The sequence below is a fragment of the Megalobrama amblycephala genome, linkage group LG13, assembly GCF_018812025.1.
Source record: "Megalobrama amblycephala isolate DHTTF-2021 linkage group LG13, ASM1881202v1, whole genome shotgun sequence".
In the NCBI taxonomy this organism is placed as follows: Eukaryota; Metazoa; Chordata; class Actinopteri; order Cypriniformes; family Xenocyprididae; genus Megalobrama; species Megalobrama amblycephala.
In genome coordinates this window covers 4,000,034-4,025,718 of record NC_063056.1, presented here as the reverse complement: position 1 = coordinate 4,025,718, position 25,685 = coordinate 4,000,034, and the positions used below count along the sequence as shown (strand labels likewise).

Genomic DNA, 25,685 nt, shown 5'->3' with positions numbered 1-25,685 from the left:
GTGGTACTTTATGATGCTTTATTAATTTTTGGGGCTCAGCAAGCATCATTTTTGCTCTTTGGAAGAAAGCAAGCCATTCAGGTTGGGAACATAAATGATGACAAAACTTAAATTTTTGGGACTAAATGTGAAAACAATGAAAATGCCCTAATTAAAGGATTAGTTCACTTTCAAATGAAAATTTCCTGATAATTTACTCACCCCCATGTCATCCAAGATGTCCATGTCCTTCTTTCTTCAGTCGAAAAAAGATAATAAGGTTTTTGATGAAAACATTCCAGGATGGTCAAAATTACAGTTTCAGTGCAGCTTCAAAGCGTTCTACATGATCCCAGATGAGGAATAAGGGTCTTATCTAGTGAAACGATCGGTCATTTTCTAAAAAATGTTTAAAAATTTTATACGTTTTAACCATAAATGCTCATCTTGAACTAGCTCTCTTATTCTTTGTCTCTATTTGAATTCCAGCAGTGTAGACCCTGCTAAGTGTATTACTGCCCTCCATAGGTCAAAGTTTGAATTAATTGTAATAATACTTGCACTAGCATATTGTATATGTCAATTTAGTTCAAACTTTGACCTGTGGAGGGCAGTAATACACTTAGCAGTGTCTACACTGCTGGAATTCTAGAGAAGAAGAAGAGCGCTAGTTTAAGATGAGCATTTATGGTTAAAACGTATAAAAATTTTAAACATTTTTTTAAGAAAATGAGCAATGAAACTAATTTTGACCTTCAACCGTTTGGGCTCCATTGAAGTCCACTATATGGAGAATAATCCTGGAATGTTTTCATCAAAAACTTTAATTTCTTTTCAACTGAAGAAAGAAAGACATAAACATCTTGGATGACATGGGGGTGAGTAAATTATCAGGAACATTTTAATTTGAAAGTGAACTAATCCTTTAAATAAAAACCTTTCATTGAAATTTTTCAGTTTTGTTTGTCCTCATTTGGCATCCATCTCAAAATAAACGTTAGATGTCAAATTCTCTATAATATAGGCTATAAAATGAAGTGCTGGATTATTTCCATGTGTGTTGTGGTGAGCAAATTCTCCTCAATGTACTTTAATCATGTGAAATTACAACGCAACCTCATGATAGTATAGAGAGTCCGCTTCTCTTTCAAGTACAAGCTCTCAAAAGTACCAGAAAGACTGATCATGATTATTTATCCTGGGGATCGTGAGAAGCGGCTCCCCGCGGTCCTGTTTTCCTCTGAGCGCGCTCGTGAACCGCACAGCTGGTCGCGCGCTCTTGCCAGTGTCTCGCGCTTCTTCATTCACACACTGAACTCGGCGCGAGCAGAGGAGGCGGGAGCCGCTCAATCTCTCTCATTGAGGAGAAGAGTTTATTAAAGGAGCAGTTTAAACTAGCTCTCGTCCGGTGTTGAGGAGATTTTACAGTTTCTGTCGGGTTTCGTCAGACTTAAACCGACTGCTGTCTCCGAAAGTTAACGGAAGCGCACAGTTTTGCTCGTGTCCGTTTCTTTAGTTCGTTGGAGTTTCTGCTTTTTGTCGCTGTCTTCACTTACACTAGTTTTTACTCAGATTTACTGTTCCTGTTCACTTAGCGGAGTATTTTTTTTTTTTTTTTTTTACTTTTTTAGTGGATGTAATCTGTGTGGAAACTTAAACTCGTCACGTGGCTTTTTCAGTTTTGAGTGACATTATTATTATTGTCCGTTGATTTTCACAGGTGAACAGCTGTTCCCCATCACCCCCTCTTCAATGGTTTGACTAAACCCACTGCTGGAGATCCTTAAAACTTAAACTTTCTGAGTGTGTTTCCATTTGTAAACATGGATAAATACGACGATTTGGGACTTGAGGCGAGTAAATTCATCGAGGACTTGAACATGTATGAAGCATCGAAGGACGGCTTATTTCGCGTGAAGAGAGATGCAGGAAACAACCCGGATTTTGAAGAAACCAGGAGGGTTTTTGCCTCAAAAATGACCAAAATACACATGCAAAAACAGCAAGAGGAGATGGCAAGAAGCGAAAGTGTGCCAGCAAGGATCAATGGAAGTAATCTGAAAGTGTCAGATAACACATTTTACACCAAAGACAGACCACCCATCAATAGTTATAGACAAGGAGGTGAAGCAGCAGCCAAACCACCCATCATGTCCGGACCAATGGTTGGCACTGCCAATGTGACTCCATACATATCTTACGAAGGACAAAAACATCATTCAGCCGGCTTACACGATGGATCCAGCAGCAGTAAGGAGATTGGAAATGCTGTTAACCCAATACCAGTGCCAGCCCGGGCATCGCCCTCAACCAGCCCCCCTGGCACATGGGCGTCAAGAAGCGGCTACCCCTCTCAGGTGCCATCATCTCCTTTCTCGAACAGTTCTAGCCCACATGGAGCTCATTCTCCAGTGTCCCAGGGCTTCTCTCAAACCTTTGCCCCTTCAGGGAAGTCTCCCTCACAGTCACCCACAGGAACATATAGGGATTCATATCACCAGCCTCTTCAAGTTAGCCCTGGTCAACCCATCTCTGCCAGTGGACCAACACAAAACGGGGCAGCTCATAACATTGGCACCCCCTCCCTTACCCAGGTGACCCCACCTCCACTGTCCCATGGAGGGAAGCAAGGTGAGCCACTCCAACCCAGTAACCTGACAACGGCTGTTCCCACAGTGGCGGCCCCTGTGGAGTCGTCCCGTGATGAGTCTCCCAGCCCTTCTCGGGCACTCAAACTGCCATGCCAGACCCTCCAAGTACAGACAGATCAGGGGCCATCTGCGGCTGAAATAAAATTAGAAGCTCTAACTGAACGGCTGGAAAAGGAGATGGACGTCCAGCCAAAGGCTGAGTACTTTGGTAAGCACAACGTGATCACTGCCAGTGTGTTTTTCTATTTATCTTTTTCACATCTGCAATTGTATTTAGCAGCTTGCTGATTGAAAAACCCTCTGCCTGTTTCCACTTGACCTTCCCTCCATATATGTGTGTGTGGTTCTTGCCACAATGAGCCATACAGTCAATTGTGTGTGTGAAAGAGCAATGTAGATCCCTGCTGCCGGTGCCTTTCCAGACTTTTTCCTTTCCAGAAGCTATTCCTGGGCCTGCTTTCTTCCTCATCTGTTGTTAATTTCTTTTATTTCATCACGGTTTAATCACCAAAGGCAGACTTTGCTGTTAGCTCTTTTCTTTTTTTCCATTGAGTTAGGCTGAGTATGTTTTCCTTGAAAAGTTCAAGCTAATGGAGATTTCTCACTAAGGAAAGTTTCCTCCCTGTCGCACAGTGCCTGCTGAGTATGAAGCCACCCTAAACTAACATTGCCACCCCTCGCCCCCTCCTGCAAAACAAATCTGTATTCATTCACATTTGCCTCTGCAAACGACCTGCCAAATGTCTCTTGCAGGCTATATCGCAAAACCAAACACATAAGGTATTTTATTATCTTTTATGCTCAATGTTGAGATTAGTTTCAGTTTATTTTAGTTACAAGTTATTGACATAGGAGTAAAAGGATTTTGGTTAAAGTCAAGAAGCTCAGGGAAGATTTACATTTACATTTACATTTATGCATTTGGCAGACGCTTTTATCCAAAGCGACTTACATTGCATTATACTATACAAAAAATGGGATATTTATCCCAAAAAATGGGATATTTAAAGGGGTAGTTCACCTGTAAATTAAAATACTGTTGTTAATTCAACCTCATTGAGGTTGAATTAACAACAGTATTTTATATATTAATTCAACTACTATATGTATATTTATAGGGGTAGTTCACCTGTAAATTAAAATACTGTTGTTAATTCAACCTCATATATTTCCAAAACAAAAGTTTCTTTCTTCTGTGGAGCGTTAAAGAGGATATTTTGAGAAATGTCTCAATTCACGTACTTGTGCACTATTCTGACGTTTTTAAGTACAAATAGTGCGAGTAGTGTGTTCACACAGAAAATTTCAGAAAGAAAAATTGCACTTTAAATACCCGGATGATGCACTAAATTTATCTCCATATAGCTATTTTTATTTTATTTTAATGAAAAATAAGAACAAAGAAGCAAATTAAACACAGTAGGAAAAATACAATAGAGCAAAGATATAACTTAAATACACTTTACATTTTTTCAGATACAGTACACTATAAAAAATGCTGGATTAAAAACAACCCAGGTTGGGTTGAAAATTGACAAACCCAGCGATTGGGTTAAAACTGCCCAGCATGTTGGGCAAACATATTCCCCCGGTTTCACAGACAAGACTTAAGCTGTTTTAACTGAAAGCAACTTGTACTGACATATCTTAAAATATGTCACTGCCACTGTTTTGTCTTAAGATACACACCAGCAATGTCTTTTTCTAGGGTATGTTTATAAAAACTACTTAAATATCCTAATTGAACTACAGTCTAATCCTGGTTTAGCCTAAGCCCTGTCTGTGAAACTGGGCCTTATTGTTTAAAACTTACTATATGTCTGGCTTAAAATGAACCCAAAATAGGTTGGAAATTAAAAATCAGGCACATAATTGCTAGAGGCAACACTAATAATAAGCAATTTAATAAATGTTTACTGTTTAAATATCATTCATAAAACTTATTAATAAATATTCATTATTAAACATATTAATAGTTTATTTCAAACATACTTTGGGTTTTATTTTAAGCAAACAATACAGTAATTTTTAAACAATAGTTGAGTTAAATAAAACTACCCAGCAGGTTGGGCAAACATTTATCCCAACCACTGGGTTAAAACAACCCAATTCCTGGGTTTATCCATTTTCAACCCAACTTGGGTTGTTTTTAACCCAGCATTTTTAGAGTGTAGGTTTATTTAATGTAGTAAGAAAAACTACAGAAATGGAATAATCAAGTATATAACTAAAACACTGCATAGTCTTCACTGTATGAATCAAATTTGAACTGATTCTTATTAAAGATACAAGTGATTCAGTCAAAAGCAGTGAGTGATTTTGTTGTTTGATTAACGTTAATAAAGAGACAGCCATTTATTATGCTGCTGTCCCTTTAAGACCAGATGCACTGATCCAATATAATAATCAGTATAACTAATTTAATACTAATATACTAACCAGTATAATAATTCTCAACATCAAACACGTCCCACTCTTTATTTGTCATTCGTACATGTTTCTTTATCAGTCTCACATGTATTACTTTAAGTAGTATTGTGCTACGCGGACATATTTACATGCCTGAAAGAAACGATACAGTAAAATCTCTAACAATAGACACTTTATACCGCTGTCACGATATACCGTCATAATGCCCAGCCCTATTTTTAGGTCACAGTTAATTTTCACAGCACATTTTTTTTTTTTCATTAATATTTTCAGTGTTTTGTTGTACAACAAAGTACAACCCATTGAATGGACTATACTTTGATCCCTCATAGCCTCAGTTTCATCTGCTTCAAATTAAATATGCCATCTATCCTGAGTGAGGTCCATTAAAACTGTAACACTTCGGCGCCCAAGTAGACTACTAAATTACGTAAGGAAAACGTGGGTGGTCTCTGAGTGTTAGTCACCACATGACAAAAGGACACACGAGAAGGAGCAGAATAACAGAATCTCATTTGGACCCTATTAATGAGCACATGTTCCTAAACTAGTTCAGTATTTTGGCTTTACTGGATAACTGGTGGCAATGTTGACGTCTGATGTGCTTCTCTTCACATGTTCCAGTTCCACTAATGTCTTGCATAGTAGATGGGTGAAAAACAGCAAAATGAATCAGTTCCTTCTGTAACTAAATCGATTACTGAGAGGTTTTACTGTTGTGCATTGAGGTATCGGTGTAGAATAATTCTCAGATGGTCCAGCAGTCCCTAGCTGCTTTTGCTCTTGCCACTGAGCTCTTGTAAACTCTCTTTGCTATAGGAATTTCCTGCTGGAAAAGCACAGAGCCATCATAGTGTGTGGGAAGTATCTTTAGCATTTGTTACTGTGATTGCAGAAAAGATACAATATACAATGTAGACAATGTAGATATACAAAGCCTACATAGACACACAAATCGTTTCCTTTAAGCATGTCTCTGGACATTGGTTGTTTATATGTGCTGTATAATGTGATCACTGGGGAATAGCTGGTTTAAATTTAACTATTAAACACACGCTGCACAGCTCACATCCTCCTGACCTTTGTACTGTACTCTGGCTTGAAACTGTCACTCGCTCTCTGATTCATGCCAGAAAATAGATTGTGTGACAAATGCTGCCTTTAGCCTTGCATGAACTCAGAATCAAGGATTTTTTTATGTTAACTGAGGAGTGGGTGATTCAAGTACCTTGCTTTGATTGTCAACCCCACACATTTTTCTTTTTTTAGAGCTCTCAAAGCCTTGGAAATGTCAAATATCATTCAGGCCGTTACAAGTGTTATTTGGACAAGGGTTTTTAAAACTAGATCTTTATATTTCCTGAAGAAAATGGAAATAGTGTAACCTAAGTATCACCAATGGACCCTTTGAACTAGGGGTCGACCGATATGTGTTTTTCAGGGCCGATACCGATTAAAGTAAACCGATAACCGATATTTTGAACCGATATATATATGTCTGGTATAAAAATTTTAATTAATGTCAAAATTAAGAATAACAAGAGCTCTGACAAAAACTTTATTTAAATGCTTTTAAACATATTTTTAATTCTGAGAGCTGTTAATAATAATATTAATAATAATCCAATATAAAATAACATAGCCTTAACTGTATAAATTAATGTATAACTGTATAGATTAATCCTTATTAAAGATTTTCTTTTGTTGTTTGATTGTGATAGTCAGTAGTAGACAGTAGCAGGTTTAAAGGCTGCTGTCTCTTTAAGACATAAAGCATACTGTTACACATGCTGTTCACATTCACTGAAGACAACCGACGTGTTTATGTGTATACTCGCCAGGACGGGCATTTTGAGTGCGCTGACTGAAGACCGTCTCTTGAGAGCTCGCAAGTATTTTATGTTTTAAAATGGCTTGTATTTTTGAATTGGCATGACTTAAAATGACATGCAAGTGCCGATTCCGTCAACTGTCCGAAACGCGTGCTAATATTGCAGCGTACAGCTCGCTTGCAGAGCAAACTGAATGTGGATACTATGGATGTGAAGCCATTTGCACATTTTGAGAGAGAGGGAGACTCGGTACCGCTGAATCACTCAAACTGTTTGTGAAATTACATCTCTCAGAAAGTTTTAAAATAACTGAGCTGCTCTGATAATCTGTTTGGATTCGGTCTACATGCTATAGTGCATAAATATTTGCGTTAATTTCCCGCTTAACAATCGTGAAACCTGCGGGAATGTGTAGAATTATGTGCAATTCCTGCGGAGCTTGCTTTAGGCCACAGAGCGATTATTTTATCTGCAAAAACAGTTTTGAAAATGACCGATACCGATAACCATAAAAATGCTTAATATCGGCGCCGATAATCGGTCGACCCCTACTTTGAACAGATAGGGTGATGAAGCACTATAAATTTAGCAAAGTTTTTTATATGTATTTTCAAATTTTAAATTAAGTACATTTATAAGACTAAACTTTGTGTTTTATTACCTTGGTATAAAATGACAGAAAACTGGTGTGCTATGAGTGTTTCTAATAAAACGGCTGAGGGAGTGATGGCAAATTTGACATCTTTCTCTCTTCTGACTACCGAAATCAAGCTCTTGATATGTTTTTCCTCTTTTGGAAAGTCATACACTCTTAAAAAACGCTGGGTTAAAAACAACCAAAGTTGGGTTGAAAATGGACAAACCCAGCAATTGGGTTGTTTTAACCCAGCAGTTGGGTTAAATGTTTGCCCAACCTGCTGGGTAGTTTTATTTAACTCAACTATTGTTTAAAAATTACTGTTATTGTTTGCTTAAAATGAACCCAAAGTATGTTTGAAATGAACATTTATTAATATGTTTAATAATGAATATTTATTAATAAGTTTTAAGAATGATAATTAAACAATAAAGCTTTATTAAATTGCTTATTAATAAATGTTCATCATTTGATTATTGTTATTGCCTCTATTAATTATGTGTCTGATTTTTAATTTACAACCTATTTGGGGTTCATTTTTAGCCAGCCATATAGTAATGCAACTTTGGGTGACTTCGGTTGTTTTTAACCCAGCATTTTTTGTCTAGAAATGTTAGAAGTGTAGAAATGCTCTTTTATCTTTCGCAATTGGTTTCAAATGGGAATGTAAAAATTAATTATAATTGCTGGAGTTACCATTCACCACTATAGGAGTTTACCCAACTTGATAACTTCTCAGAACCCCAGAAATGTGAAAAGGGTCCATATTAGTAATAATGCCTGCATTAACAAACAGCACTAAATAGTAGTGAAAGAATCCACTCATTTTCTCGATGCATCAATTACAAATTCTGAAGATGCATTGATTTGAAACATGGATTTTTGAATCGTGAATCATTTATTTAGTTCAATAACCGATTTAAAACGCTAAGAATCAAATGAATAATTTTATGAATGAATGAATCATCTGTAGCATTTTATTTTAAATGAAAATAAGATAAAGAACCTCAAAAAAGAACAAATAGGACTCTTCTTTCTTTTCCGTGAAGAAAAGTTAGTTTAGGATTAGTTGGGAAAGTGCATGAAATTCTAAGGTAGTCAGTCCATAAAAGCAATGTATGTATAATGCATCTGGAACACTGTAATATGATTGTGTAGCCTATACATTAACACTATCCTACAGAATATTTAGCATGAACTAACAATACTTTTAAAGCAGTTAGCTCAGTAGTTAGCTCTGTTGCCTCACAGCAAGATAGTCTCCGGTTTGAGTCCTGACTGAGCCAGGAGTCCTTTCTGTGTGGAGTTTGCATGTTCTCCCCATGTCAGCCTTTCCTCCGAGTACTCCGGTTTCCCCCACAATCCAAAGACGTGCAGATGACATCCTATGAATCCACTTAAATATGCAGAATCAAAACGGTTGAACTGCATTGAATTTTATTGTAAATCGTCTTGAATCAAGTTATGAATTTGCAAAAAACGTTCTTGAATTTAATCGAAAAAACTATGAATCGTGAATTTAATCTATTCACAGCCCTACTAAATAGTGTAATATTATACTTGCAGACTGTCCTCCACAAAAAAACGACCCTATAGGTCGTTTTTCAAGCACCTTATTAAGACATATATTTACGTTTTAAAGTCATGCGCCCTCTGGCTGGTGTAAAAACGATGACAGTGTCGTGTTAGTCTGTCATCATGAAATGATGTATGACTGTCGTTACCAATCAAAATGCGTGTTCATTTAAATGCAATGTGTGGTCTTTTTACACCATTTGTCTTATTAACGACTACACCCACCCCACCCCTAAACCTACCCTCAGTGATTTATAGTGCATACACACTTTATGAGCACATGAGTTTCCTGGGATCAAATCCATGATCGCATGATCACATGATTGCATATTGTTATATATTGCAATGCTCTACCATTTGACCTATGCAAAACCCGAAATATGACGCAGATAAAAGGGTACAATGCATTAAAATTAAAGTGTCCTATTGTCGATAGGGGCGCAACTTTATTAAACGCTCCTATGGGTCGTATTTCAGGGAAGTGACAAACGACCTATATAGGCGTATTGGTTGGAGAACATGTTGTATACTTGCCATTGGACTCTATTGATGAGCAAACTTTTCTGTTTACACCCAAAAGAGAAGAGCAAGTGAAGGCCTGAAGGATGTTTCTGCATACACCTGTGTCCTGTTGATGTGTTCTGGATGCTGAGTTGGCAGTAAATGGCATAATCATCCATGCTGGTGTTTATAGTCTCAGTCTGACAGCTGCTGCACCGCAGGGATGTTCAGGAATGTCTGGATTTTAAACAAGGACAAAGAGCTGATGATAAATTACAAGACTTTAGTGAAGTCTATTGGTGGTTTCGCCTCTGCTGACATCCAAATGGTTGGCGTCCCCCCCTGTCTGGAGTCGGTTATGCTTGGCTCTGTTTTGTTTTGGAAGAGACACTGGATGAGATGTGAGTTGGGGGTGGAGGGAGTCCCGCCTTGTGCACACACACACACCAGCAGCAGACATTCATGCTTTGTGCCCTGTGCTCTTTTGATGAAGGATTCCTTAATCTCCCTGTCGACTAGATGGCTTTATCTTAATTGTTGTCTAGGATTCTTGGCTTCCTGTCCCATAGCTCTTGAGTTCATGTCCTGCTCTCTTGAATGGCTGTACTCTGGGTCCAGAATTACTTTTTGGCCTACCTCCCAATAGTGTGCCTGCTATGATTTTTTAAGCCCTATTCATACAGTAATTGATTCCCATGGGGACGTAAGGTAATTTCAGCGTTTACAGTGGCTGGTCAGTTTTATTACCATCCAAATCTGTGTTTTTCTCCCACGACCAACGTAAAAATTCCCAGCCAAATTACCTACTGTTTTTTTTACAAACAGCAAGGTTTCACAAAAGCCTTGTTCAGACTGTCAGTCCAAATCTGATTTTTGTGCATATACTATTGAAATCCGATCAGAATTAACTGTGTGAATGGCAAAAAATCTCATGTCATTGTCATGTTGTAAATAAGACAACATCTGTATTGCAAACCCTTCTATGTTGCGGTTGTTGTTGTTTTTGGCACGTAACTACCAACGCAACTTCATAGCCATAGAAACCAATGCAGATATTCCGGAAAACGAAAGAGCGCCGTGACACACACAAATTGGATCTGAACAGTTGCGATACACAATGTGGAAATCAATCATTTCAGATAAGATTCCAATTGGATGCACAAATAATCGTATTTGGACTGACAGTAGCTGGGTCTCCATTACAGATTTGGGCAAAACTTTTTGTGATATTTTCTAAATGTCAATAAACGATTGCGAAATGACAGCATTTCCTTTGATGTTATGCGACTAAAACTTTTTTTTTCCTCTTGCAATAAGTAATTACAAAAATCATGGAAACGGATGTAAGTTGCACTAGTCATTATGTTTAATCAAAGGAGGCGTAGGCGTGTTATCCAAGCATTAATGGCAAGCAAAGCCCCTTATACTTGGGAGCGGCCACGTATGAGGTGTTTCTGGGTGTTTCTTACCTCTGTCTGCTTCAAGATCTTGATAAGTTGTGGCATTTCTTTGTTGTTTAGAATCCAGTATTCCTGTAATTCTTTTGTTTTTTGTAAGTTTAATAAAGAACCCCATCTCATCTTCTGTCCAAACATAGCACGCCATCTTTAAAGATTTATCGACTTTTATGTATGCCAGGTGACCTGTAAATGCGTTAAACTGTTTCCATTGCAGTTTTGCGAAATATTTCTTTTTACCACCTTATGCGAGCGTAAAATCTTTTTTTGCAAAATTCAATTCGCAGTTTCAATTTGCGAAATTTGAAGGGTAATAGAAGCACAGGTAGTGTGTATGTAGCCTTATTCTACAAGAAGTGATCATTCCAAAAGTTTTGTAAATACTTTTTTGACCACTGCAAGCACTGTACAGTAATTGTTGCATTTTGCAGTTGTGGCAGTACGGAAAAACAAAAAAAAATTTTTTTTTCACTAGGCCAGTGTTATATATTTTGTTCACTTGAGTACTTAAAACATCCCAAATGTTTGCAGCTATTTGTAAATTTTCTCCATCATACAATACGTTTTAAAATTAATTGCATGCCATTTATCAACCATCCAGCATTTAATATGATATTGTAAAATCGATCTATCTTACTGCAGTGTGTAACAGTGTCTCACAGCAGCCGCCGAGCGAATGCACAGAGTAACGTTATAACATCATTTTCAACACACTCAAATGTATCTAATATGATAAACAGAGCTGAAGAGCATGAACATGATTTGTTCCCGAGTCCTATCCCTATTTTTTTTCCACCGTCCGTTGAGATGAAGACCACATGTCCCATAATTCTGCGCTTAAACTTGGCGTCATCAAGCTATGCCTTTGTTTTGAATAGGACTCTAGTGGCAGAAAATATTACATAGTGCATCATTAATGCAAATGTAGACAATTTTTTATTTTAACATATAATATGGGTGTGATTTACTTTTCTAATGGTTGCATGTGTTTTTTTCCCCCTTTTTCCTTCTCGTTATTTCTCTCACTCTTGTTGAAGTGTTGAATCTGCCGAGGTTTTCAAGCATCATACTTCTACCTCATAAGCACCAACTTTTACTTTTTCTTTTTTGTTTTGTTTATCCTTAGTGTTGAATAACAAATTGATGAAAACACTATTTTTTTCTTTTGTTGACTGGTGAGAATATAATTATGAAACTGAACTCGAACTTGCTTTGAACTTTTTTTTTTTTTTTTTTTTTGCTTTCTTTTTTGTTGATTTGGTGAAAATACAACTGTGAAACTGAACTTTCTTTGTGTGGGACTGATTTATGTTTGTAATCTGTGGCTCAAAGAGCTATTCTGGGAAAAAGGACAGTATTTGTAGTATTTGACAAGATTGAGCTTGTCTGCCGCCCGAACTACTGTACGTAAAGTAATTTAGATGATTTAAATTTTCTTTGGGCCCGCCACTGTTACACAGTAATGTGTACGCATTTTAAATATGGACACTTTTATTACTGAAGTGCTAGAAACCGTTTACAAGAATAATGTTATGTCACCACTCCACTACAGTGAGAGGGAGCTGTTGAGAATAAACAGAAAAAAGAGTGGGCCATTACTGTAATAATTTTTTAAAATATATTTATTATATACATATAAATTAGGGCTTGCACAATTAATAATTTTACTACTTGGCAAAAAATCATTTAAACCATAGTGCATCCATTTTAATCAAATCAAATTTAATCAAATAATAAACAGGATATTATTTTCCTATTATTAAAATTAAATGTGAATTTTATTTATTGTGCAAGCAATAACAGACATTTTGTTTACAGCTGAGAGCTGACAATCATGTGCCTGCCCACGTGAGCCAGTTCAGTTTATTATGTGTTTATTATCATTATGTGTCTGTTCCTAGTACAGTACGGGACAACTGGCAAGAAACTCTTTTACCCACTTGCCAAAGCTAATTTTTAGTTGCATGTGGCATTTGGCACGTGTAAATTTAGCACCATGGCTATACTAACATGAATGTATTAATACGCACATGTGGGCTGGCGAATAACAAAAACAGATCTAGTCTTTTGAGATGTAGTGCTGGTGCTCATGGGAATCTATTGATTGGTCATGCTAGTTCTCAAGTGTTCTAATGCTGTGTGACCGCAGCCTATATGTTACCGTGAATAGTGTTGAATATGATTTACTTCAGTGCATAGTGCCAATAGTAATCCAAAATGCACTTGTATTATTTATTTGCAAAATGTTGCTTTCACTGACTTGGTGATACAAGCTCGTTTCTGATTGGCACTGTTATGGCCCTGTGATTTCCGCGAAGCAGAAAACGTGGATGGAATCGCGAAATCCAGTCATAAAAATGGAATGTACTGTACAGCGCGGAATGTCACTGAATTTGTCAGAGTTTTGATGAGTAAATAAAAAGCAGGTCAGTACAGTTAAATCAGATCGTGATATAGACTAGTGTCTGTGAATATTAAACTGCTAAAACACGATTTAAAGCTGCTATCCATAACTTTTTTTGGTTAAAAAATTACCCAAATTAAATTTTGAGCAAGTACATAACCAGCCAGTGTTCAAAACTATCTCCTTACCTTAGCCCGATTCACAACGGTAAGCTTGTAATATGTTTTATTATTCGGGTGGTACTAATGGGTTTCTGTGGGAAATTCGAGCATGTCGCCTTGTCTTTGCGTCATTACGTCACGTCTATTTACATGAAGAAGTCCCAGCTAGTAGGCTATATCGTGTGTGAGGCAGATCATTTATAGCCTTTTCTCACAGCAGCTGCAATAATTATACTATCATTTTGATGGCGGATTGTATGGTATGACAAATTAACAATTGTGATTAGACTGTACAGAAATCTAAAGGTAACGCTAATATACACTAAATACACATAGTCACGCAATGCTGATGTTAACAAATTTGAGAACAAAGTATAACAACAATAATAATTTGCACAGTTTGACGTGATATGAATAAGATCGCTAGATTTAATCACCATTGGCAGCGTGATTTACTGTAATGCTTTTTTCCCTCTGTCAGAAAAAAATTGGCAGACATGTTACTTGTTCAGATGACATTTTCCAGTGAAATTCTTATTTTGATCATACTTCCAAGATGTAGAATCTGAGATTCTGAAGTACAGTATCCACAGCGATGTGGTGACTGACAGCAAGCATTAGATTCATCCGCTCTGAGGAGTCAATGCCGAGGCACAATGCACGTACAGATAATAATTCTGCAAACAACTGCAATTGCAGGTTTCAAACAGAGATGAAAGATGCAAAATTTCGGACTGCAGCTTTAAATATGAATCCTGCATGTGCTGCGTCTCTGTGTGAACGAATGGCGCAGACGCGTGGTTACATTTACCTTACACACACATGCACACTGAAGTGCCGGTTGCGGTGTTTTTAGCCTCTGCCGCCTCACTATATGAGGACATGAACACTTGAACTTCATCTCCAGAGCCGCTCTGATTGTCACTTCATGAGCATTTGAGAAAAACTATCATCATATCATAAACACACAGAAGCTCAAAGGTCTTCACGGCAACCCATCAAAATAAAAGTTCAGTTTAGCTTGAAATTGTGACAGAAATATATTGCTGTTGCACAGTAGAATTTAGCTACATCTAAATCTAACAATAATACTACTACTAATAATAATAATACATTATTATTCAAACTTTATTTTTTTAAGGAATAATCACAATTTTTCTACCATGTTTTAATTTTAACAGTAAAGCTCCGTTGTGCAGCACTTTGTTTGACAAAAAAAGTTTGTTTAATGTCATATGATTAAAAGATAAATTAAATATTTTATGCCTTCATTTGATTGTCAGAAAAATTAAAATACACAACACATAATTTCTAAAAAATAAAAAAAACATTTCATAGAAATTATTTTTTGTTTTGTTTTTTAATTAATTTTGTTATTGTTATGAATTCATTAATTAGACATGCTTTTTGATTATTAAAATTTAATTAAACCATTAAAATGGAATCCAGAAAACTTGAAACAGAAAATTTCATAGGGCCCTAAATATGTAATTTTTGGTAAACTTGTAATAAATTGTTGTTAAATTGTATAAGTTTCATGATTTCAATTAATTAGACATGCTTTTTGATTACTAAAATTCAATTTAACCATTAAAATGAAGAAAATCATATTCAACTCTGTTCACAGTAATATACAGGCTGTGTTCACACAGCATTAGAATACGGATGTCAGTCCCAATGTGCTTAATACAGCTGTGTTCAAACAGCATTTCGTTATTTACAAGTTGTATTATTTATTTGGAAAATGTTGCTTACACCGACTTGATCTACACGATCTACGTTTAGTTTCATAGGTCTATATGCACATGAACAACATGACATACAGGAATTAAAGAATTCCCACACTTCTGATGCCGCGATCATAGGGTATGAACACATTATGATGTGTAAACGCGTGCCACTCAAATCAGCATATTTTCATAATCGACGTCATTGATTATGTCAGTGTGTCATGCTGGTCCTAATTAATTACAAAAATGTAACATTCTCCAGTTGTACTGAATCCAGACTCAGTTTAAAAGTGCTACAATATGGTGTTTCACTTCAATTGCTTCTTTCAATGAAAAGCCTTTTTGTGAAGCAGATGTGAGTCTGATGGCGTTTGTGTAGAAAGTCTGACTGTGGTGCGTTTGGACCAGGCTTAGCTGAGTGGGCAGAACTTGTTAGCATGATGTTTGCTGAATACCAGATGAAACAGAGGCTCTTTTGTGTGGGGCCAGTGCTGGCCCTCCCTCTGTTTAACGCTGTTATCTCAGCTCATGCTTACTTAAATGTTCTCCTAGCACATGCCACGTAGACCAGCCTGAACCAACAGACATGGACAAAGAGCCTCTTGTGTTCGCAGCTCACCTTCCTCACAGCCAGTCTTGTGATTTCACTTGAGCTGGACAGTTATCTCAAGCTCATCTTAATGTAATGTTCTCTGAAGGTCATAAGGGTCTGGTTGTTTACTAATTAGCTCTCACATTACCATCTGATGTGTGTGTGCTAATGTGAACATCAGAAGTGTAGTGTTACTAATGGTAAGCAGCAGGCTCACAAGAGAAACAAACAATATTTTCAGTTCTCGTCAGGTATTTAGAATTGATATTTTCTTTGCATTGCATCAGTCAATATATCAAACTTTAATGCACCATTTCTATTTAGTGCTTTATTTGCAGTGCCAATGCAATATTGAAGCAATATTGCACTATTACTACTACTTCAGTGCACTGTGCACACTAGTGTTATCATGCTTTAACTAGGGGTTGCATTGATCAGTCTTGTAGTACTGCTCCTAGTTGACACATTGACACACTGGGTCTGTGGCCGGATACATGGCAGAAGGAAAATCCCTGTCCACAAAATACATCCCAATATGGCTGTTTGTCGTCAGCGCTGTATAATAACCGGCAATAGCCACATAAATTTGGAATTACACAAAAGCAAAAAAGAGAGCCAGTTACTAACCTGTCAAAAAGCTAACTAGTGAATAATTGTAGTCATGTAAGATCAAGCTTTAGCATGTAACACATAAACTTTAAGTTTTCTCTGTACTGTTTGCTGGTGTAACTTTAAAATAAATGTAATTATTGCAGATGCAAACTATAATTGCATTTGCACACACTGTTTCTCACGATCTTTCTCATGAACCTTTTGATCTAAAACCGAAATGCTTGAAATTAGTGTCTGGTCTAGGAAAACTTACATGTTCAAGGAGGGGGCAACTTTGCTTTCCATTTATTACTTAAAGCACACTTTAAGTACTCTGATACAACAGTAAAAACTACTTGCCTAACTAATAAAATTCAAACATTATTTAAAAAGGCAAGTGAACAGTCAGTAAAAAATAAGAACAAATACACAGATTACAAGCATAGATAAATACAATACAAATACAATACAAAGTTAAAAATACAGTAAAGTCTAACTGTAGTATTCATTTCAGGTACAGAAATGTAAACACTATAGTGTTCACTGTATAAATATAGTGTAATCTTTGTTAAAACTGTTTTGTTGTTTGATTAACCTTAATGACAGACAACAGAACATGTTGCTGTCACTTTAAGACCAAATGCACAGATCCAATATAATAATACACATCCAATTTCTTTCTTAACTGTTCACATTCACTTAAGACATAACTGACTGTGTTTACAAGAATACTTGCCGAGATGGGCATTTTGACGTAATTTTGTGTGTCTGTGTTCATCCAAGTGCACTTTTATGGACACGTACACACGAAATTATGTGTATTATTATAAAAGAGAAATCAATTCTCAACTATCTGAAATGCACCTCTCTCTCTCTGTGTACGGCTGTGTGCACCAATAACAGAGCATGAGTACCGAATTAAGTTCTCTTTTGCCTCATCTAGTGCTGGAATTGTTTCTATTGGATGTGTAAACTCACCAGACAGAACATGTGCAAATTATAACTCTATGGTGGTTAAACTTGCAATTAATGCACAAATCAATTGCAATTAACCGGGATCTGTTTAACCCCCTATTAAAAACAAATATCCCCTCCGGACATCACTTTTGGCCAATACTGTAGATCAAAAATGTGGGAGAATGTTTTCTGTGGACTATCTCATTGTTTAGTTTGAGGAAAACATGAAGTTATGGTTTAATTTTTGTTCATTAGTTTGGCATCAACTGCATTTAGATGGGTTTTCTGTAATCAATATCTGGCAATAGTGCACAAGCTTTATGTTGCACCTCAAATGATAATGTAATTTATGTTAATATTACTAAGCAGGGCTGGATTTCCCAATAACGTTGTCTCTTAGAGCGCTACGAAGACTCTAAAGGTAGACCTTCACTTTTCCAGGCGTGTTCCCTGAACTATACCTAAGGAGGTTGCTTAAGGTATATCTTAAGTGCGACATTACCAGGTGCTGTCCATGACTGCGGTTCTGAATTGGTTGATATCGATGGCTCGACAATCGATAATTCACTCTATGTAGGGGCTGCTTCACTGCATTATGTGAGAAAGCTGTGGCCTTTATGAAAGAAGCACTTCAGAAGTAGAAATAGCTTTTATTAGGACTCATGTGATCTTATAAAAATAATCCAAATTGCAAACCAAATCTATGTTGTAATTTACCTATATTCTGGGGGCTTTTCTAGCTGAGCCCCAGCGTGAGTTTAAGGCGACTGTTATTTTAGAACATTATTTTAGAACGTATTAATTCCTTGGAGACGTGTCATGCAGCTGACGGATATGTAGATATCGCGTTTATTTAGATTTTTTCCTAAAATATTCACAAGCTTGTTAACTATATCATGAATTTTATGATATATTCTATTCCGGTGAACTGGGAGAAAAATAGAGTTAACTTCATTGTTTCATACAGTACAGTCCAAAAGTTTGGAACCACTAAGATGTTTTTAAAAGAAGTTTCGTCTGCTCACCAAGGCTACATTTATTTAATTAAAAATACAGTAAAAACAGTAATATTGTGAAATATTATTACAATTTAAAATAACAGTTTTCTATTTGAATATATTTCACAAAGTAATTTATTCCTGTGATGGCAAAGCTGAATTTTCAGCATCATTACTCCAGTCTTCAGTGTCACATGATCCTTCAGAAATCATTCTAATATGCTGATCTGCTGCTCAAGAAACATTTAATGTGTACAATTGTACAAAATATTTGTGTACAATATTTTTTTTCAGGATTATTTGATGAATAGAAAGTTCAAAAGAACAGTGTTTATCTGAAATCTAATCTTTTGGAACATTATAAATGTCTTTACTGCCACTTTTGATTGATTTAATGTATCCTTGCTGAATAAAAGTATTCATTTCTTTAATTTCTTTTCAAAAAAATAAAAATAAAAATTCTTGCTGACCCCAAACTTTTGAACGGTAGTGTATAATGCTACAGAAGCTTTGTATTTCAGATAAATGCTGTTCTTTTGAACTTTCTATTCATCAAGGAATCCTGAAAAAAAAAGTACACAACTGTTTTCAACATTGAAAATAATCATAAATGTTTCTTGAGCAGCAAATCAGCATATTAGAATGATTTCTGAAGGATCATGTGACACTGAAGACTGGAGTAACGATGCTGAAAATTCAGCTTTGCATCACAGGAATAAATTACTTTGTCAAATATATTTAAATAGTACACAGTTATTTTAAATTGTAATAATATTTCACAATATTACTGTTTTTTTACTGCATTTTTAATTAAATAAATGTAGCCTTCGTGAGCAGACGAAACTTCTTTTAAAAACATTAAAAATCTTAGTGGTTCCAAACTTTTGGGCTGTACTGTACATAATGAATATCTTATAGGCCTATGACTAAAACACTTCGTCAAATTATATAATTGAAAGGGTTATTATTGCAGCTGTTGCCAACTGCTTTTAATTGAAAGTAGCTAAAACTGGGAGCTAAATATCACTAGATGACATCATAATGGCAAATTCATTGATCTATATAAATATTAATATAGATCAGTGGGCAAAAAAGAAAAAAAGAATGTAGATAAGATTTGTCCAAGAAGTTGCTAGATTTATCCTTAAACTTTTGAAAAAAGTCTCAAAAGGGGCGGGGAAGTCGTGAAATTGGCATAGAATTTGATTTTGACTATAAATGTCTTTTTTTTTATATAGCCTAGTACTTAATTCAAATGTGTATTTAAATGTCTGAAACCTAACATAAACCTGATGTGGCTGAAAACACTGAATAGTTGATACATGACAAGAGCTGAGCACGTCTCTCTCTGGCTCAGTGCCAGAGCACATTTGAATTTAGCAGCGAATCTTTGCGTTTTATTCTGTCATTATCCTAATTGAACACTGGGTGTATTACAACTTCAGAATTATATTCGTATTGACTGTCAACAGTGATAATGTATAGCTAAGAGTGGTCCAGACCAGCCTTATGAACAAATGGCTTACAGGAGGTATATTAACTAAGAGCGTTTCTGGGAAACACATATTATCGATAAGGTACAGCTTAAGCTATAATTTAAGAATGACGTAGAGTTAAGAAGCTTTCGGGAAATCCAGCCCAGATCCCCACACTCATTCTCTCGAATGCCTCGGGTGTTTCAGAGCGTGCTTTATATGGAGCTGCACGCAGGAAGGTTTGGTCATTTACACACAGAAGCACAGACAGACAGAAAAGAAGGGGATAATAACATTATCATAAAAGTATTTGATATGTATTTGTTGTAAATAACAAAATACTGTTAAACTCACAAAACAAATAATGGGAAGCTGGCATATTTTAAAAGAATTTGGGTCCATTCGGTAAGAGCACATTTATTTCAAATTACCCGAGGCTACTAATATCAGACCCGACCCATGTCCGAGGCGCTCGAACCTGCCCGGGTCTCAGGATCGAAGTGGACCCATGAAGATCTAGTCTGCCATGGACTGAAGCACTGGTAAATGAGTGTGCTGTTAAATCAGACATGTGTCAGTCAGAACAAACATGAATGTGTTTAGAGTCACAGCACAGCTGCCCACTCCTCTGCAGCACTGCTCTCTCTCTCTCTATTACTCTATTACTCTTTTATTAAGTTCTTATTACTTATTTTTAATTTACGTTGATGTTATGGAATATAGAATGAAATTGAAAGTGTGACCTGGCCTGTTTTCTCGCTCTTTTGCAGGCAGCTGTGTGAAGTGCAACAAGGCTGTTTATGGAGCCAGTCAGGCATGTCAGGCCATGGGCAGCCTGTACCATGACAGCTGCTTCACCTGTAGCGCATGCAGTAAGTATCTTGTACAAACCCATCTCACACATGCACCCTCGTTCTGGTTATATCTTCAGTGCATGTACATTTCACACTTGCATTGCCTTCATCTTGGTTACATTATAGCTCATGATAAATCAGAGATGATTTACCCGCAATTTACTTTACTATAACAGCATAAAGAGAAATCATTTGAAAAGGTTTCTGATTTGTTAAATTTGATTCATTTCTGTGAAACAGTTGAAACAGTCTGTTAAAGTGAATCCTTTCAAAACTTAGAAATGCTTATGGAGATCTCATGGTTTTATATTTTAAAATGCTATATAATCATGTAAGTTTGTAATAATTCATGTTTTTTTTTTTTTTTATGTTTTTGAAAGAAGTCTCTTATGAACACCAAGGCTGCATTTATTTGATCAAAAATAAAATAAAATAGTATTGTAATATTGTGAAATTTAAAAGAACAGTTTGCTTTTGCAATATATTTTAAAGTGTAATTTATTCCTGTGATCAAAGCTCCAGGCTTCAGTGTCACATGATCCTTCAGAAATCATTCTAATATGCTGATTTACTGCTCAAGAAACATTTTTGATTCAAATCAATTAGGGGTTTGACGAGGTCTCAGGAGATTAAAATGTGACGAGATTTTGCGTTGAGGTGAAAAGCTGTCTCACAATATTGCCATGATGGAGTGTGAGGGTGAAATTAGTATAGAATATGCCACCGCTACATTTACATTATGCCTCCACTGTCACTTTGCTTTTCATAGAAATAAAAACCATTTAATTCAGCTGGTTAATGGTCACTTAAATCCATAATCCAACACGAGTTGCAGAGTCATACATAGTGCAGCATGAATCAGAGTTCACTGATCACGTGATGACAGTAAGTGACGAGATGACTGACAAGACCATGGCGGAGGATTCGTTGCACAACAGAGCGTAAGCGTCTGACAGATGTCTTATCTTGTAGGATACTCCCTAGTCACAGAGTACGTGCGATCGTGAAAGCAAAAGTAAAACACGAGAGCACATTCAAATGTGATTTCAATACCCCACATTTTGAAAGTGGCTCCCTGATGCATCTCCCAAAATGAAAGCTATCACAGGCTGGGCTGTGTCGCTGTAACCGTCTCTCAGCTAGCTCTGTATCATGCTTGAAGAAAAATTTGGTCTCTATTTGCACTTTGAATATTGAGAGAGTACTTTGATTATGGTTGCACTTATTGTTCACACTTAATAAGACAAAGAGAAAACTTATTCATTTTTATTTATAGTGTTTTTTATTTCTATAATCAATTTGTGGAAATGAGTTCAGTTAGGAGGTCAAATGTAGAAGAAGCTCATCAATCATGTACAGTAAGATCTGAAGAGACTCGTGTGAGAGAAGCCAGTCAGTTGAGTTTGTGGAAAAACCTTTAACAGTGCTTGAGTATTGTTGTCTTTTACTGCATATAATTCATACTCAGAAAGTAGAACTGAAATGACATTCATTACAAGATAATAAGTAGAAACATTTCAAATGCACCTGCAGACTATCTTTCTAGTAATGCATTTCATCATTGAGGGTTTCTTAAAAATACTGTGTAAAAATCTCATCTCGTGTCTCGTCTCGTCACACCCCTATTATTAACACTCTGGGGTCGGTGGTCACGCCGGCGTGATCACCGCGTTTTTTTTCTAACCAGTGTGAAAGAGACTCAAAATACTCTGTCAATGTTGCACATACAATTAAGAGTTATACACCATTTTAATCTGTGGAATATCTTTTATTTGTGTACACTCAGAGTAAAAACAAAATGTTGTGCTTTTTGTAAAATAAAGAAAACTAACATGATGCGTGATCTCTCGTCTCCCTCTGAACGAAGTCCAATCTGATAGTTCTCAGAAAATGAACTGTAACTTAGTGAATACTAATCACAAAAAAATTAGACTTATGTCTAAAAAAACGTTGAAATGTCAGTTTTTAAATCGTGTAAGTCAAATCGAAAACAAACATTCTGTGTTTATGTAATCTGTATGAAAAGAGAGCCATGTCAGAAATCCGTGATTCAGCTCATTATCCGCTAATGCGGCCACGCCCACGGAGGGAGCACTATTCAGACGCAAATTCAGTCAATACATGCATTCATCGTCTCAATCGTGTATTTATTGTCTTCAAAAGTGTTTTGAATAGCCATAGTTAGCGATCTCTGGCCTCTGTTAGTTCGGTTAGTTCCTGGATTGCCTATTCTTCTTTAGTGCTCAGGCATTTGTGGACAAAAGGGGCAGAGCGCCCTCCGGCTGCAAGTATGAATTGAAAACACAGTATCCAGCACTCATAGTATGACAGTAAATCCTGAATATTACTCCTCTGTATAGAAAATTGACAAACATATGAGAATCCATCAATATTTCTCCAAATGTGCATGCTTTTAAGCTAAAAGCCTATATGAAATGCCATAGAGGTAACATAATTGTTCAGACACTTTGCATCACAGAAATACATTATATTTTAAAGAATATAATAGAATACCATTATTTTAAATTGTAATAATATTTCACAGTATTGCTGTTTTTTCTGTATGTTTGATTTTCACCATGAGATTTGAGACATGATCAACAGAGGGTTTTTTCACAGCCTACCTGACTGAAAGAGCTCATTATTTATGCAGCTCATTAGAGCTCTTTATGCGATTCTTTTGTCTTCTCAGGTGAGAATCACCCATTATTCATGATTATTCACGCCTCCACGCATACTGTTTCTTGACCAAAGATGTTTTAGAAAATTTAAATCTCTCTATTGTTTTATATGAACAAGCAGGCAGCATAATTTTTACCTCATTTTGAAGCAAAAACTCTAGTCTACAACCTCAAATACCCAGAAGTCTTGTGAACAAAGATTTAATATATATTTTTTAGCTTTATTTCAGTGACTTAAGTTTTTTGTTTTTTCAATAACCACGCATAAACGTTATTCCTTCAAAAACACAAACATGTACATACATGTTCCTCACATATTATTGTAGCCTAGTTTGTGCTGAATACAGTGTAATGACACTTTTTCCATTAATATGTTTATGAACAACTGAAAAAAGCACAAATGTCAGGGCATGTCAAAACTTCTCCAGGGTCCCAAAAATCCTCAGACCCCTGAGGGTTAATGTTGAAAACAGCTGTGCTGCTTCATATTTTTGTGGAAACCCTGATAGATTTTTCAGGATTGTTTGTTAAATAGACAGTTCAAAAGAACAGCATTTATTCAAAATACAATAACGCAATCTTTTGTATCTTATAAATGTTCAACTGCGCTTATGGTGTGTCCAAATCCACTTTTGCTAGTTTAAGGATGGGAAAAATGGTCGGTCCAAAAGGGTTGTCCCTATTCTCTTAATGAGTAATGGGTGTGTTTTGGGCGTAACGTGAAATAAACCAATCAGAGTGTCATCTTCCATTCCCTTTAAAAGCCAGTTGCGCTCGCATCACTAAACGCTTCTCTAGTGAGGAAACGGCTTTAACCTCGCGCACGAGCAGACCATCTATGGGAAAAGCCGGATTCCACCAAAGCATTTTTATCTTTGTGTACACAATAATAATCTTTTACATTGTAATCCTTTTATTTTTAATATTTGGCATGTTTGTGTGCTGCTGCGCATCCCGGTGTGTGTAATAAGCAGAGTTTATGCACGTTGTGCACCTGCATGTAGGTTACTAATTACTAATGCGCTCTTTAAATAACAAAACAAATATTGTGCCATTGACTTTAGACCAGGTTTTTGTTGGTCAGTGGCGCCGTTTTTTTTCAGTTGCCTTAAAATAGCAACACGCCAACAATGCTCCTCAACACACCTCATTTTCAGACCAGCACGCCCATGGACACACAAATGGGCGCTAATGCATTTGCTATTTGAACAATGTGGCACAGGACGTGAAAATGATAACTACGTTGGGCTGAAACTAGTAAAAAACACTTGCGTTGCGCCTTGTGCCGCATTGCGCCAGGATGTTTCTGTACATTTTTCTATATAAAAATGTCAATACAATGTAAAGTATTTGCTCTGGCTCTTGTTTTAAATTATTTTTTTACATTATTATGCTTGTTGTTAGCAGAATGTGGTGGTTGGTTGTTGTGGTATTTGTCCCGCCCCTCCTCCACTGTGATTGGATGGCTGGGTACAAAGTGACAGTAATGAACGCTGCGTTTTACCCAAAGTTGAACATTCAAACTCTCGGCAACTGGTAAAAAATGCAGAGCGCTCAGCGCTTCAGCATGAAATAGACACTCTTTAAGCTCCTGCCATTTTAAAAAAAACACAGCTCTCCCATTGAAAACAATTGGAGAGCTGTGCCAAAACTTTTTGGTGGACACACAGCCTTATGATGGAATTATTTGTCCATGTTTGTTGCTAGTATGTAAGTGTAGGTTGAATTCAGGTTGATTGGGACAGTTTTTGCAATTGAGATGACTATTAAAATGTGTCCCGATTAACCTGAATTCACCCTCGTGTATGTTTTGGAGTGACTGTCATATTTAGTCTTGAGGAAGCAGTTGTTCTGGGCAGTGTTTGATCTCAGTTTGTCCGTGCTGTGTGAGTCATTTGCGTTTTTAGCTTGTGACTCAGGCATATGTGTGTGTTCAGAGCATATAGGCTGACAGGAAACAGAGTTGGGTCTGAGTGAACTAAACTAAACAGAACTCATGCTCAGATAAACCGTCATTCCATGCATTCATCCAGTCTTGTTTCCTCACACTTTATTTAGCTCTGCTCTGGCCCCTGGGAATGGGAGCTATTTGAAGGAAAATGAGCATTCCTGAGCTTCTCCTCTGCATGACTGCCTTTGACCCACAGCGTCGCTCTCTGCAACGGCTCTTTTGTTCTCTG

The 25,685-nt window shown here is 36.6% G+C and overlaps 1 protein-coding gene across 4 annotated transcripts in view; it reads left to right on the top strand.

Annotated features, from left to right (window-relative positions):
* The first annotated feature begins 1,193 nt into the window (after nt 1-1,193).
* The window catches only part of LOC125242849 (LIM domain-containing protein 1), a 54,084-nt gene continuing 29,592 nt past the window's right edge, over nt 1,194-25,685 (top strand). Inside the window, exons 1-2 of one of the 4 annotated variants that reach the window (XM_048151843.1) lie at nt 1,194-2,838; nt 20,741-20,842. In XM_048151843.1, coding sequence (XP_048007800.1) covers nt 1,803-2,838; nt 20,741-20,842 — 1,138 coding nt within the window. In that variant the 5' untranslated portion in view covers nt 1,194-1,802. The remainder of the gene's footprint in view (nt 2,839-20,740; nt 20,843-25,685) is intronic. The other 3 variants (XM_048151844.1, XM_048151845.1, XM_048151846.1) reach the window with 3 other exon arrangements.